Source organism: Panicum virgatum, chromosome 2N (genome assembly GCF_016808335.1).
Source record: "Panicum virgatum strain AP13 chromosome 2N, P.virgatum_v5, whole genome shotgun sequence".
Taxonomy (NCBI): Eukaryota; Viridiplantae; Streptophyta; class Magnoliopsida; order Poales; family Poaceae; genus Panicum; species Panicum virgatum.
The window spans coordinates 64,954,288-64,969,313 of NC_053146.1; the positions used below are offsets into that span (position 1 = coordinate 64,954,288).

The following is a 15,026-nucleotide window of genomic DNA, read 5'->3' on the forward strand; positions in this document are numbered from 1 at the left end:
CACCATAAAGTATGTAAGGTCATCTACATGCGCCCATACAATCAACCAAACATTCTTTTTTTAAAAAAAATTAAATAACCAAACATCCTCACAAAGGATCGCAAGGATTTACTACACGAAACACTGTAGATGACAAGGCAACGCATGTGTACGTCATCAGAACATAGAACTTGCCGTGGATCGGAGCTGCTGCAGCTGCCGGCAAGAGGGACACGGTGGCCAGCACAAGCAACCTGAGGGAGAAGGGGAAAAGCAGGCTCCCGTAATAAGGAATGTACCCGATTCTGGGTGTGGACTGCTAAATTTATGCCGTTCCACAGAAAATTTCACATGATTGGTTTAACGGCAATCTGCTAGGCAATCTGGAAAAATAAGAAACGCTATCTGTTTTGAAGGAAAGAAAATGCCAATCTTCTACTGAGATTGTATGTTTAGCTGCATCTTTTATTTCTTAATTGAAGGAAAATGCTTTTTTTTTCTCTCTTTTTTGTGCTTGCGCACCCTCTGAACCGGATCGTTTTGTAATTTCGTTGCTTCTTGAAGTAATGAAATACGAGCTTGGCCCTGGTACGTGGAAAATAAGGAACGTTCTCCTAAGCGCTGCGGCAGGTACCCTCCCGTTCAGAGACCTGTCAGATATCGCATCAGCATTCGTTATCTAGAAGTGGCAGCTTGGTATGTTTGGTTGCTCGCATCAGATTTTCTTCGTGCGATGGTTTTCGGCAGTACAACAGCAGCAGCTGGGCACTTAACTTCACCTGCGTAGCGTTCGCTCCCCTCAACGGTTCGACTATCACTTACCACATCACGGTGTTCCCAATTTCCCATTGCCCAAATGGGCTGCCAAATAGATTGATCGGATCCGAACAAATTTCGTATGGAAGCAGGGAGCCGAAGCCAAAGTCGGGTGTTGCATGGTCAGTATGAAAACCAAAGAAGCTATAGGTACTCGACCTGGCTTCCATGCATTGAGCATGGGCTAGCCATCCGAACACATTTCACTCGGTTGATCATACATGCTTACAAGGACCCAAGGGCACGGGTGCAAATATCAGTCAAACAATTAACAGTCGAGCATGCGTATTTCTGAGAAATGTAGCCAGCAATATATAACTGCTATAAAGGAGCCAAAACATAGAGATATGGCATGAAACTATACAACAAACATATCAGACCAATTGGATAACTAAGCGCGTATACCTAAGTGCTGAACATCACTCTGCAGATAAAATGAGCCCAGAGTCGTTTTCTAAAAATTTTGTGTGAGCACGTGCATCTTGATATTTGAATTGAGTTTCTTAGGATAAACTTAGTATGACTCAGCAAAGATCAAGAGGCATACAAAAAAAAAGTCGAATAGTACATGTTTTCCAGAACTGCATGCAGAACAGATTCCACAAAATTGCCAAGAGAACTTATCTATTATTTTTTAGCAATTCTCTATTACTTATCTGTAGATTAGAACTGATCATAAATTACACCCAGGATACTTGCACATATATATATTATACATGCAAGAGGCAAGGCACAACGGTTTCCAAGACAATACAAAATATTCTAGGGATGTTCTCAAACAAAGTGTGGCATGCATAGGTATAGATAACAGAGAACAAACAGCAGTGTAGGTCCGACGCTACAATCTACATCACTACATCCAGAATGCTGCATGAGAAAAAAAGATAGTATTCTTGGACACCGTATAAGATCTACTCGTTCTGCGAACCTTAGTTTGCAGTTCTCCTCTATGATCATACTTGAGGCCAAACAAGGTGACATTGAGCACGGATCCCTCATGTTTATCCTCACCTTGAACGACATTCTCAATGAGGCAATACCTGCTGTCACCCATGTAGGTAAGAGTGGGCTTCAAATGCTGGTGGCCTTGTTTCACCTCTTCCTTGCTACGGAATAGCTTCTCTATGAGCATCCTGCACTTGAGACGTGGAGTAGTGGTGGCGCTACGGGAGGCAACTGGGCAGCAGCATATATATCCATCCTCCTTGCGGTGAATCCCAACCCACCCATCGATGTCGGCATCAAAGTAGGCTTGGCCTCGGAAGGGCAGCACCCAACCCCCAAGCTCCCTCCACACACCATGGCTAGAGTCAAAGGAGTGGGTACGGTACTTCGTGGACACGAAGATGGTGGATCCGTCCGGATGCAACGCGTAGGTGACAATGTCATCTCCATTGAACGGCGGCGTTGATGTCGGCAGGCTATTCCAGAACCAATCCATGGTCGGAATACTAGTAAAAAACTCTAACTTGGTGTTGGGTGCCATCGACAGGACCTTCAAGGAGGAGGGCTGATGGTAAACTGTTGTTACAGCATACAATCTTTCGCCGACAGCCATGGCTCCACCCAAGTCAAACAGATCATCTGGAACATGGGGGCCCAAGGTAAGGGCGCCGGTCTTGGTGTTGTAGACGAGGGTTTGGGGGAAACTGTCGATGCCGTAGTAACGCCGCTCTGCCACAGTATCGATGAAGATGCTGGTACCCACAGCGGCGAAGGCCATGTGGCCAAGCAGAGGCCCCGCTAACCGGAGGGCAGCAGGCTCCGTGAGGTGCCCTGAAGGTTGCATGTTATCCGCGTCCAGCTTGTGAATGCTGCACCCGCCCTTCCAATCATCCAGTGCCAGATAAAGGTGCTTCTTCTTCCCAGTCGTGGCGTCGTCGTCAGCATCGTTCCGGCGCTGCCGCTTGGACGGCGACCCCCTGTCCGATCTGCTCATTGCAGCTCCTTGGATATGATTTTCTTTCCAAAGGAAACAACGATTGGATCCACGCAACCCTTCCTCTACTAAATCGGGTTTAAGGGCGATCTCTTGTTACCTGGATGCACAAGGCGGTGTAGCTCTGCAGACGCCGAAAGATGCTTGAGGGTTTGATTTATAGGGAGAGCTGTGGAGGGCAGAATCCGAGTCGCACGCAACCAAGAGATCGATTAGTTCCTTATTCGGTTGCGTTCCGCTTGTAATGATTAATGAGGCAAGACCAACTCGGTACCTGGCCACCGGCGTCGCCACGAATCCGAAATAGTCTCAGTCCGCGTCGCGGCCACCTGCCTGCTCTGCCGGGATTCGATTCGGAACCGGCCCGTCGAGTGGATCCGCCCACCTCGACGGCGTGCTGTGTTTGGGGGCGCTGGTGGATGACGAAGCTTGGGGTCTTGGTCTTGGGAGGCACCGGCGGGGACGATGCAGATCAGAGCAAGGATAATATATGCGCGTGCTGTCCGGCGACTCGCGCTCGGCTGCATGAGCCGGCGACTGGCGAGTCGCTCGGCTTTTTTTTCTCTTCTTTTCTCTCATCACCAGCGATATTTTTTCTTCTGACGTGTATTGTGAATCGCCCGCTTATTCAGTGGAGGGGCAGTGCGTCGGGGGATGGGGCAGCTGCAGGAGTGGAGGGGCTCGATGAGGCGGCTGAGCGTGACAACCGGGGCTATGGGACTAGGAGGAAGCCGCTGCAGGAGCGCGACGGCGCGACCGCCTGTGTCACTGCGTGGCCTGTCGTCAACGGAGAACAGGGCGGCATCTCCGTGAGCGCCGTCGCTGCTCGGAAGTTGCAAATCGGAAGGGACCCAAACGCGAACGCGTTGGGGTCGGTCCGTGGGTCGGGGTCGACCCGGTTAGAGTGATCCCGGTCCACTAAACCAGGCAGGATTCATGGTTAAGGAGTCCGTTAGGGTCGGTTTTATCTTTATGATGTGCCGACCGGGCCATCCCCATCTTTTAGGGAAAAATTCGGTTTACACCCTCCAACTATCGCAAAAATTCGATTTTGAACCTTGAACTACGAAATCGGACAACATAGGCCATCCAACTTTTAAAATCGGGCAAATTTGGCCCATGGAGTGGTTTTGAAGGTGGTTTTCTATTTTGTGAGAATTAAAAATATTCAATTTTACACTAAAAAATTAATAAGTAATTCATTTCAAGTCAAAAAAAATGAAATGGGTACAAAAGTTTTCTAAAAATGTAACATATCTATTGTCACATGACTTGTGAGCTATTCAGATCAAACTTTTTTATGTTCATAATATTTGGCTACTTGCAGTTATGCCTATTATTTTAATAACTAAGATTCAAATGGAGCAACAATAGATAGGTTACATTTTTAGAAAAAATTTGGTACTAGTTTTCATATTTTTCTGATTTAAAGTGAATTAGTTTTGATTTTTTGAATCTAATTAGATTTATTTAATTTTTTTAGAAAATGCAAAACCACCTTCAAAACCACCCCAAGGGCCAAATTTACCCGGTTTTGACAGTTGGATGGCCTATGTTGTCCGATTTCGTAGTTGAAGGTTGAAAATCAGACTTTTGCAATAGTTCGATGGTGAAAATTGGACTTTTCCCCATCTTTTAAGATCCCGCATGAACATGCTCAAGAAAATAATGTAGCTGAAATAATGAAAAGGCAAAGCACTTGCTATTATCGCTCTATCCTTCTGATTGCTATCAGCAGTGCTTTTCTCTTACACCAAATTAACATCAGCCACCGGTAGTACTTTTCTCTCATAATAAATCAGCACCAACCATCAACCACAGCCAACAGAACAGAGCGTACCTAAAAAGAATGTATCCTAAAGAACACAATCATATAATTGCTTACATTCACTTTGTTTGGCTCGTTGTGGCTGGTGCTGATTTGCTGTGAGAGAAAAACTGCTGACTGGTGCTAATTTAGTGTGAGAGAAAAGTATAGTTGCCACCAGAACAGAGTACGTGTGAGAAAAAAAGTACTAACCCCATTAGATGGAGATGTTCTGATTAGGCCTCAGATATTGAACGCCGTGATAAAGCCTGCAGCTGTTTGGGGACCTGACGCGAACGCCATCACATTATATTAGATGTGCTCGAGTGCTCGACTGCTCTCCGAAATAAGCCGCGCCTGCTCCACATGGTTAGCTGTGCAAGTGTTTTCTAGCAGTTGGGAATTGTAGTTGTACTAAAGGGCAGGGTGATAACGACGAAGCGAAGATGGCACGAGAATAGAGTGAATGGAGGGCCGAAGGGGAAAGGAATGCTGTGCCTGTGGCACATCTCCCACCGAAATCGCTGCATGGCTTTCCGTTGTTCAGCTACGTGCAAATGGAAACGTTCATGAATTTCTGAACTCTAGTGAATAGAAGCATATACAAAAAATTCGCCCAACGTAGGCTGCAATTGAGTGAATAACAACACCACAACACATATCCAAAGCGACTTATCCATAAACGTATGCTGCAATTGAGTGAATAGGACAAGTTTTGCTTCGTCTGCCAAAACAAGAGAGCCACTACAGCCTCGCTACAAAATTTGAACATTACACTCCTTAACCCTTCACAGATTCCAAATTTCTTCCATGTTCAGTATCTGCAAGAGATGAACAATGAAACTCATGATATGTTCTTCAATGTAAACACAAACAGTTCAAGAGTTTAAGACTGCGATGTAATGATGCAAGCAGGGTTGCATGAAAGTCAACATAGCATGTAGCTAAAACAGTTGAAAACAATATTCCAGTTAATAACTGAAAATGAAGCAAGACAGGTTAAAAGGTTACAATAATAATAACTCAGAATCATGACCACATGCTTCATCCATATTCATTCTGCAATATCAACTGCATAAACAAACCAGATAGTCAAATCTTTTGCATTTACGAATAGAATGCATACTAACTTTTGATAATCATTGACAACTAAGAGATAACTCACTGATATTAGCAAATCACATCAAGGGAAATATACCAAATATGCATAATTGCAAACACAATCATATGAACTCTGCACACTTTATCCAGTGAGAAATTTGCACTGATGTCTGGTGGTACCTAAAACTTTCCTAAAATCGCCAAATATACTTTTAAGTTGGCAGTTGACCACGTAACCTTTCTCTTATTTTTGTTTATATACTAGGTACAGTTGATAAATTTATGTAATTAATTAATAATCCAACAGTACAGGTAAGTGAGCTGCCTCAATATATGGTCAATTACCCAAACTGCAAAACTGGGATTACAGGTAGCAACTAAGAAACCTACAAGGGAGCACTAAGGATAATGATGGGAGTCATACCCTTAACCAAAAAAAACAATGGAACATGGATTTAGATGATGAGATATAATTCATATCCTACACAACAGGCAACTTTACATTTTATCTTATATTTTGGTCTTACTTGCTGCAATATACTCAGAAAACCTAAGGCGGAAGCATAAACAGTAACATATCTTAAACTTACGTATAACTAATAGGAATGGGCAACAGAATGCTCACAAATACAAGCATAAAGATTGTATTGCTAATCTATGAAGAGGGATACGAGTATTCCCATGTAACTAATGAAGTCACAGGAGAAGAACTAATCCTTAGAGGAGTCATGCTGTACATAGACAATCACGCACTACTTGTTTTGCGACTTGCTTTTACTGTAAACAATAATCCATTCCACCCTTTCTTTTCAAAAGTAAAACACTCTCACCCAAGAGTTCACTGTTTTTATTAAATGGCATACTTTTCAAGCAAATACGGAAGAGAGTGCAATCAGATGATTCACAGAATCAAACAAAATAACAACAAAGCCAATGGCCTAAGCAAGTTGGGCAGGTTAATTCGATGAGTCCAAACATTACTTAGTTAGCTGTCTAGTTGTAGGAATCAAACCCTGTTTTGGATCCCACCTACAACCCTCTACAACCTCCATACATTTGTAGTATCTCTACAACGTCTATAACCCTCTACAACAAGATCAGTGATTTCAGCATAGGAGCAAGGTGGTTCTATGCATTAGAGTTAGCCTAAAGCACAATCAATCACAGGGTATACCTAGTATTTAATACAACTGATGCTAGAAATAGAGTAAAATTCTGTGCATGAGATCAAAAGACTCACATCCATTAGTTGCGGCTCTGGCCCCTAGTTCATGATTGGGAACATCCGTGAGTACAGACTTGACTCCTGGCAAATACAAATACCATACATGAGGTCCCAAATACAAAAACAGAACTCATTGAAAAGAGAATGAAGCATATCATACCATGAAATCAGCTGTAATTAAATTTCCTTCATAGAAGTCTCCATGAAATACTTCTTGGGCAAGCATAGCTATTCTAGTAGTACGGAAGCGCAGGTACACTAGACCTCTTTTTCTGCGCCACAACATAAAAAATTAGAGTGCAAAATACATGACAGAAATAGTGCCAAACAGAAACATATTCAGGTCTGGTTCAAATGTTCAGATCCACTGTTTTGGATTTATGATGACATATAGTGATTTACAGGAAATTAGAAAATGGGTATAATAAGAACATGATGCTAGAAAACAGGATGCAAGGTGTGACATGATTATAGAATAAACAAACTAACTTACGTGTCGACATGGATATGGTCGACGCCACCAGCTGCAGTACATTTTTGAAGAATGTGGTACCTAATATACTTGGAATCGGATTTCTTCTGCAAAAAAAGGTAACTTTCTATGACACTGATAAATTGAAGACGAAGTAAATGAAGTAATGACTTTGGATAAAAAATGGAGAAAAGAAATATTGCAATAACAAAAGGAACCTTATCTGTGACTTGATCAAATGAAATGTTGAGAACAAGGCATTCACTGGGGTCCTGAACTATTTTAGTTTCCATAGCAGTTCCAGCAAGCTCAGGCGGTCCAGAGCACACATCGCTTGCAGTTGTTGAAGGTGGAGAGTCAAAGATTGATACAGGCTGTGTTGCATCAGAAGGTTTTTTGCTATAAATCACACCATCACAAGTGGCACTGATACAAAAATGTACAAAGGGAAATTCATTCAGCAGAGATACAAAGGTAACAAGGTAATAAGAATATGCTTATTAGTTCAACTGATTAGGCCTGTCGTCCTAGTTCCTAAACGCCAAATATTTTACAGCAGAGGTAGTAATGTGTATTCATCATGCATGCTTTTACAGAATTGGAGAAAGAAATAAAGGAATAAATCTAAACCATCAACACTCAATTTCATTATGAAGTCAGTTTCATGAAATTCCGAACAAATTGGTAAATGCATCGTATTAAGATACAGTCACAAGTCCTCATGTTTCGAATTGCAACAATAGATTGGCCACTCTACAAAATAACAATGAATGCAATTTGAACGAACTCGAGATAGGAGTGTTCCTATTGGCACCTGTCTCGCTTCCTGCCGCTCTCCCTCTCCTGATTGCGGCTATCATCACGCTCGCTGCGGCCACGGTTGCGGTAACCGTCACCCTCGGTGCGGCCACGGTCGCTCTCCCGCTTGGGGTCACCGTCACCCTCGGCGTGGCCCAGGTCACGTTCGTCGCCCTGGGGAGGGTCACGACGGTCGTGGCTTCTGCAGAACCGGGGTCGATCGCGGTACCCGTAGCGGCCACCGTCGTAGTCGCGAGGCCCTCGGTCCTCGTAGCGCTCGTCGTCGCGGTCGCGAGGCTCCCGGACTCCCGGTACCGGCCGTGGTACTCGTAGCGCTCGTCGTCGCGGTCGCGAGGCTCCCGGTACCGGCCGTGGTACTCGTAGCGCTCGTCGTCGCGGACACGATGCTCCCGGTGCCTGCCGGGGTACTCGTAGCGGCGAGGCTCCTGGTGCCGGCCGATGTACTCGTCGCCGTCATGTGCCTGGCCGCGAGGATCCTGCTTCTGGTGCCGGTGCCGATCAACGTCTTCGTCCCGACGACGCTTGGGTCTGCGGTGGCCCTCCCCGTCGGATTCCATGATGCGGCTGACTTAGGCGGCGATGCGGGATCTAAACCCTAGTAGTGGGCTAGCGGCGATGCGGGAGGAGGAAGACTGGAAGAGGGGTGGGGGGGTCGGGCAAGTAGCGGCACAACTGGGCTTTGTTGGACACTGTGAGGCCTTCGCATTCTGAGTCTTGTGGGCTTTGCTGGATCCTGTCACAAGGGCACAGCGGCACAGGGCGTTTAGTGCCCAGCCAACAACCCGCTAGGAGTATTTTTTTTTTCAGAAAATTGCTATTAGTAATAGCAATTACTTTATGGCAAGTATATTGGTGTCATCTTAAAGGTGGTCTCATGTAGTGACACATAATCTTGAGATGACCTACCTGACAACTTTTACAATAGCTTTATCTTTTTTGTTGTCTCATAATTATACCACATTCTTTAATTTATATGGATGAAATAAAGAAATATTTTGAGTTGCATGACAACATCAACTCATACAATGGTAGAAAGTAGTATCATATTCCTAAATTTTAACCTATAAAAAAGTTGTTTTGCGAGACAACCGTCTCTTTCTCTCACCTCGCTTCCACATCACCAAAAATTCTATGTAGTATTGCACAAGACGATCTATGAAACGGCCGACCTATAGCAATGAACCCGCCCTAGCACCGGTAAATGAGCAGAATTTAGTGCAACCGATCTTCCATGGAAACGGAAGGTTGTCTGATCTTCTACCAGTAGCATAATAACGCACGAATTCGACCCGTCAAATCTAGGAAAGCAAATCGTGCATGGCGCAGGCCTTGCTCCTCTCCGCTTCAGCTGTTCAGCAGCTTGTGCTTAGGCTCGCATGCAATTCTTCATTTCGAAAGCTTGTGATTTTGTTTGAAAAATCCGCGAGATCAAAGCAAATGAGCTTTGAATTGCTTTATCATTCCTCTCAGCTCTAGGCTATTGGGTATGATCAAGGAGGAGATGGATGTTAGAAGACGTGCGTGTAAGGGTGGTAAAGGGCTTTGAAATTTGACTTAGAGAATTTAAGGACTGGGCCTTAAAGAGGTTGGACTCTGATCCTATATAATTTTAAGCTAAAAAATTGAAGAGCCATGTTGCACTGTGAAGAGGTCGTTAGGGCCATGGACTATTACCACCCCTACGTGCGTGTAAGAACCGAGAGGTCAACTAGTTTCCCCTATGTATCTTTTCTTTAATGCTGTGAGAGTTTCTTTTTCTTATGTAATCACAAACTATGTAAGCTTCAGGCTTCTGCTCTTTATATGATCTGAAAGAGCTCTCGTGTCTTTTTTTCAAAAAAGAAATTCCTCTTAGATAGGGCGACTCACCTCAGCTGCGGCCTACGAACAACGGCCCACTTGTGCCACGTGCACGCGATTTCAGCCTCTTTACAACTCGTCGCGGATCGTCAGCAACCAGAGGCATTTTACAGTGTAAAAGCTTCCTGGTCGATCGATCATTGATCCACCGGTGCCATTCTGCACATGCATATGATTGCATAAATACATGTTGCCCACGCACGCACGCACGCGCAGCTCATACAAGCGTTGCACACACGCATTATTCCTGGACCACAAACTACTCGTTCCGTTCAGGTGGCTGGGGACCTTGAGCCTGTACTTAAGCTTGCTGGGATCGATCATGCATGTGAAGTAGATGCACGTCTAGGTTTTCTTTAACCTGATCCATCCTGCTCTTCAGTCTTCCCAACTGCAATTGGGTGGGACTCTGCAGCAGATTGCCAGTTCAACAACCACATGATCTTCAATCAGTTCAGTTGCCTTCAGTTTGGAGGCAGATCAATGCCTATGTGCACTGAAGGACGATGTGTACACAAACTCACAGAGTTGGCACTGGCAGGTGCGCTACAGCTTCGGATTCAGTTGATGCCGACCCTGGCTGATGGTCCCGGCCGGTCCTCGAGTGCTTTTGAGCTTTAAGTATAACTAGCATATCTTAACGTTCTTCTTTATTAGTTCTTTATGTGCATGACTCAATCAACTAGTTCTTTCAGTCAGTTTCAGACAGCCTAGTGACCCCCTGCAAACTCTGAAGTCTGAACACATGCATGTAGCACTGGAAATAATTCTGTCTATAGGGCGGCTAAGACAAGGAATTCTTCAGATAGTTGAGCTTCCAAGCTCCAATAATCTTACCTGAAATTTTATCTGCTACCCCCCAAGCTGACGTGCAGGATCAACACACCCATGATGCCATGACAATAAGATAGTGCTTGCAGGGCAGCTTGAGGCAGAATCTCTTTGAGCCTTAGCCCGCACTCCAGAAGCTCATGAGGAAATGATGGCTCGCACGCAGCATCCTCACGGTGTTCAGATGATGTTCTCTTATGATTAGGCATGAGCGCCGTATCACGGCTTCTTTTGTGATGAAGCTAAAAAAGGACAGAGAAAGATATAACCGTACGTGGAGTCTCATGTGATCCATGATATTTGTGGGTGGCCCTGATGCCATGGGAAGTGAACAATGATGCCCCTCATCTGCCTGATCTGGGGACTTTTGGCTTTTCCCCTATCCCAAAAGGGTTGGCCCTGAAGAAACTTCCAGTGGAGCTTTTGGTGGGGAACATGTGAATGAGCACTAAGCAGCGAGCTGTTGGAGATCAGAGCAGAATTGATCGGTATCAAAATCAGATGAAATCCACCTTTGATCTTTCCATTACTGTGCGCTGCGTGTCAACAAAAGTTGACTAAAGAACGAGAAAATGTGTAGTACTATTATGTTGGTAACTGTGGTTGGTTGGGCTAAAAGCAAAATCGGATTTCCCACCCCTGAACTTCGATTGCCATGTAGAGTACGTGTATAGTTAGTTCTCACTTTCAGAAGAGAGTTTTGAACCTATGGTGATTTTAGCAAATTAAACCGCGATGAATTTTGTAAGTATTTTTCTTTAAATATGACGTTTATGACAGACTAATTAGTTTATTTTTAAACTACTTAAACTTGTTCTTTTTTTGTAAAAAAAACGTCGTATATTTTAAAACAGCGGGAGTAAGCCCGATTGGAACAGCTAGTTTTACTGTATTGAGGAATTCTTGATGGTATTATCGGCCGAAGCTTTGCTGATAGGTGCCAGTCACATGTATAGTTGCTTAGTGCTTTGGACCACCCAATTAGGTCTCCACTGCTAACATGCAGTTTCGAAAGCATAGTATGCTCATGACTGACAAGCATCCATACCCCATGCTCTAAAATGTCCTTAAAAACCGACCATCGTGTCATCTACGTGCAAACTAATCATGTTCAGCACTTCTAATTAGCAGGCCAACAGTCTTCTTTTTTGGCTGGAAGAATCCAACAATGCAATTTGGTGCCACCCCACCTAATCTTTTCTCTGCGCTCATCAGAAAAGGGTGAAAATCTCGGCATATGGTTGAAGTTTTTCATCTTTCAAAAGCATGCACACAGAGTTGGTTCAGGGGGGAAAGGCATGTCAAGAGAAGGAAAGCTGTGACGATGACTTGAAACCACTTCAGGCATGAGGGTGGCGTAATTGAATTCACACAACTAGCACCTGAACATAAACAAATCCTTTTGTTTTGAATTCAAGATTCCAATCGCGTCAAACTAGGGCACCATCCCTGTTTTTCCACAGCGGTTGATCCAAAAATCGACGAGCACTGTTCTGGAGAAGATTTTATGATCTGAATCCTCAGTAGAAGCACGATGGCGATCGATCTCCATGGCATGTGCTTCCATTCTTCTGCGCGGTTGGTGCGCGGCACGGCCATGGCGCGCCAACTGCATTGACAACAGGATGGTCGACCTCAAAATCTACAAAATTTTGGCAAAGCGCGTGCAAGTTTGTGGAGCCCCGGATGGAAACTTTTGCGCTACTTTTATCTGATCCGTGGCGCGATCAGGATCGCAACCACCGGTGGCCGCGTGAGCCGTGTCGCCGTGCATCCCATGGATGGTGGAGTATTGAATGGTCACAAGGACAACGGCGAGGGACACCCACCACACCCCAGGGCCCAGAGCGCGTAGCCGCGCAGGTGTTCACCGGTCACGACGAAGGAAGAAGATTACTTTAGCTCCGAGTCCGAGACGTGCTAAACTGCTAATCGTGCTTCTCATTTTTCTTCTAGGTCGACGCTCAGTGCTCACACGTAACAAGCTTCTGCTCCGCGTGCTTCTTCTCTTTCATGTTTAAAAGCTTGTTGCCAAAATAGGCGTGCCGTGATCCGTATTGCCACGACTCAACAAAGAAAAAATGGATAAGTCCCAATCATTTGTTCACAGATTCTTCCGTTCCTGAATTTGTAAAAAATTCAATCATGCAAGTTTGCTGCGGATCAGCCCGGTCAAACAAAATCAAGCACGTTCCTTCTTCGTTCTCTGAATGATCCTTAGGGAGTCAAATCAACTGGAGCATGCTGATGGATCAGAATACAGATAGCTCGGCATGGGTTTTGTTTGACTCTGTTATATGATGATTGATGAGCAACCGGTCGGCTTTCAATTCGACTCAACAACCTGCTGGTTAAATGAACTAATCGTTTCCCAGCTCTGACAGAGAACCGTCGCCATGACGCGCGTGTCGTCGTGTGCGTCGCCCGAGCCATCTGGCACATCCGTGAGCCCGGGCTGGTCGCGGCCGACCGCGCCTCTGTTCTTTTCAGAAACAGGAATAGGCCAGGACAAGATTCAGCTGAGGCAGTCAGTCAATCCAGGCCCAGCACCCTGTTGTTCGCAAGTGCCACTCCTCTGGTGCCTTTGTTCTCGGCGAGAGATTTCTACGCCGTCGAGTTCTCGGCGCCGTCGGCAGATGAGCTCCGTGGGCGTGGCGCCGGCGCGCCGTCGTGGACACGGGTCCAGCCTGCTCGCCCCGCCGCCTGTTGGCGCACGGCGAGACGCCGGCGTCGGGGCCGCGCCCGCCCGCCCGGTGGTCTATGCCTATCCACAATCCACGGTTGTTGCAGCGTGACCGGAGGGCGGAGGCTGCAGCTGCGTCAATCTCTGCCACTGTGCTCCGGTCGCGGTTTCATTGGCAGCAAGGAGGACAGTGCAGCGCGGTACGTCCTGCCCGCTTGCCGCCAGCACGGATCTGCACCGTGCAGCCTTCGCTAGTCGTTACGCGTTCGCTCGGAGCTCATAGGGCTCTGAGTCGCCGCTACCAACCGCAGGATGCAATAGGTCGCCTCGACAGGTCATGGCAGAGCGCCAGAGCCTGCCGTCAGTTTGGAGATGCAAAAGTTGAGAAAAATTCCGTATATGCCACTGTAAAATGTAACTTATCTTCTATGTGCCATTGAAAATTAGAACATCTCTTCAATACTATTGTTTTAAATTTTTCATCTCTTCTATGCCATTGCTGTCAAAAACTCAGTGACGGCAATGACATATAGGGATGAAAAAAATTAAAAACAATAGCACATAGGCGATGAAAAAATGTCCATCCATTAGTATTTTTTTATAGCAATGACACAGAGGAGATGGAAAATTTAAAACAATGACATTGAGGGAATTTGTTAATTTTTAATGGCATATAGATGATGACTTATATTTTTCAGTGGCATACAAGAAATTTTCTCGCAAAAGTTTGGGCGGGTAGTAGGTGGGCACAGATGTGCTCGTTCTCAAGACGCTAGTGTTTGTTCAGACAACTGAACTTTTATTTGGAACCGAGAAAAATGCTGTCACCGTGTGTCTTTGGGTATGTAGTACTTTTGAGAGGCGTTGTTAAAAGGTCGCGAAAAAGAGGCGTTGTTAACCAAACATGCCACGTTTTGACGCCAGGGAGGGGGTTCAGGTAGCTTTTGTCTGGTTTCTTTAGCCACGTACTAACCTCAGTAGTCGTCGAAGCAGAAACTGTTCGGGTGGAACCTGCTTCACGTCCGAGTCACGTACTAACAGCTACAGCGCGCAGCAGAAAATTTGCTTCAACACTTCTGCTTTACTACCTGTCAAGGATTGGAAGTCAGACGTCGTGCCAATTCTGCAGTTCGCAACGTCAATTCTGTCTGTGGTACCAAATGTCAAAAATGGCTGCTGATTTTTTTTGACAGATTGAACACGGTATAACTTAGCATCCCAATACTAATTGGACGCTCATTTTGAAGTCTACAGGTGAAGCCACTTAGGATCCTAGGTGAACAGTCTAAAAAAACAGAGAAATCCTATAAATTCTCACAAAAATCAGAAACATCCGGGCATCAATTAGGAAACTCTAATTATAATAGCCATTCGGTCTGTTATCTTTTGTAATAAATTACCCACATTTGCCATTATAAAAATAGACTAAAATAACCCCCTAAACATGTATGTAAATTACCCACCTCTGTCATTATAAAGAACTAATCTAAAGTA

General features: G+C 45.1%; 1 protein-coding gene and 1 long non-coding RNA gene across 7 annotated transcripts; both read right to left on the reverse strand.

The window, feature by feature from the left end:
* Positions 1-1,402: 1,402 nt before the first annotated feature.
* On the reverse strand, positions 1,403-3,324 carry LOC120658546. 3 transcript variants are annotated; one of them, XM_039936804.1, is made up of 3 exons: positions 3,009-3,324; positions 2,835-2,903; positions 1,403-2,757 (listed from the first exon to the last, which is right to left on the reverse strand). In XM_039936804.1, the coding sequence occupies exons 1-3, from the start codon at positions 3,259-3,261 to the stop codon at positions 1,649-1,651; spliced, it is 1,431 nt and encodes a 476-aa protein (XP_039792738.1). In that variant the 5' UTR covers positions 3,262-3,324; the 3' UTR covers positions 1,403-1,648. The 3 variants fall into 3 exon arrangements, with proteins under 3 accessions (XP_039792738.1, XP_039792739.1, XP_039792740.1); XM_039936806.1 differs by having other exon boundaries at positions 1,416-2,726; positions 3,009-3,322; XM_039936805.1 differs by having other exon boundaries at positions 1,403-2,903; positions 3,009-3,323.
* Positions 3,325-5,097: 1,773 nt separating this feature from the next.
* Positions 5,098-8,818, reverse strand: LOC120658651. Of its 4 annotated transcripts, XR_005668785.1 has the most exons (7): positions 8,154-8,815; positions 7,558-7,765; positions 7,361-7,446; positions 7,028-7,139; positions 6,883-6,948; positions 5,553-5,612; positions 5,098-5,362 (listed from the first exon to the last, which is right to left on the reverse strand). It is a non-coding gene; the product is annotated as an uncharacterized LOC120658651 (long non-coding RNA). The 4 variants fall into 4 exon arrangements; XR_005668784.1 differs by having other exon boundaries at positions 5,553-6,948; positions 8,154-8,818; XR_005668783.1 differs by having other exon boundaries at positions 5,100-5,612; positions 8,154-8,814.
* Between the last annotated feature and the right edge of the window lie 6,208 nt (positions 8,819-15,026).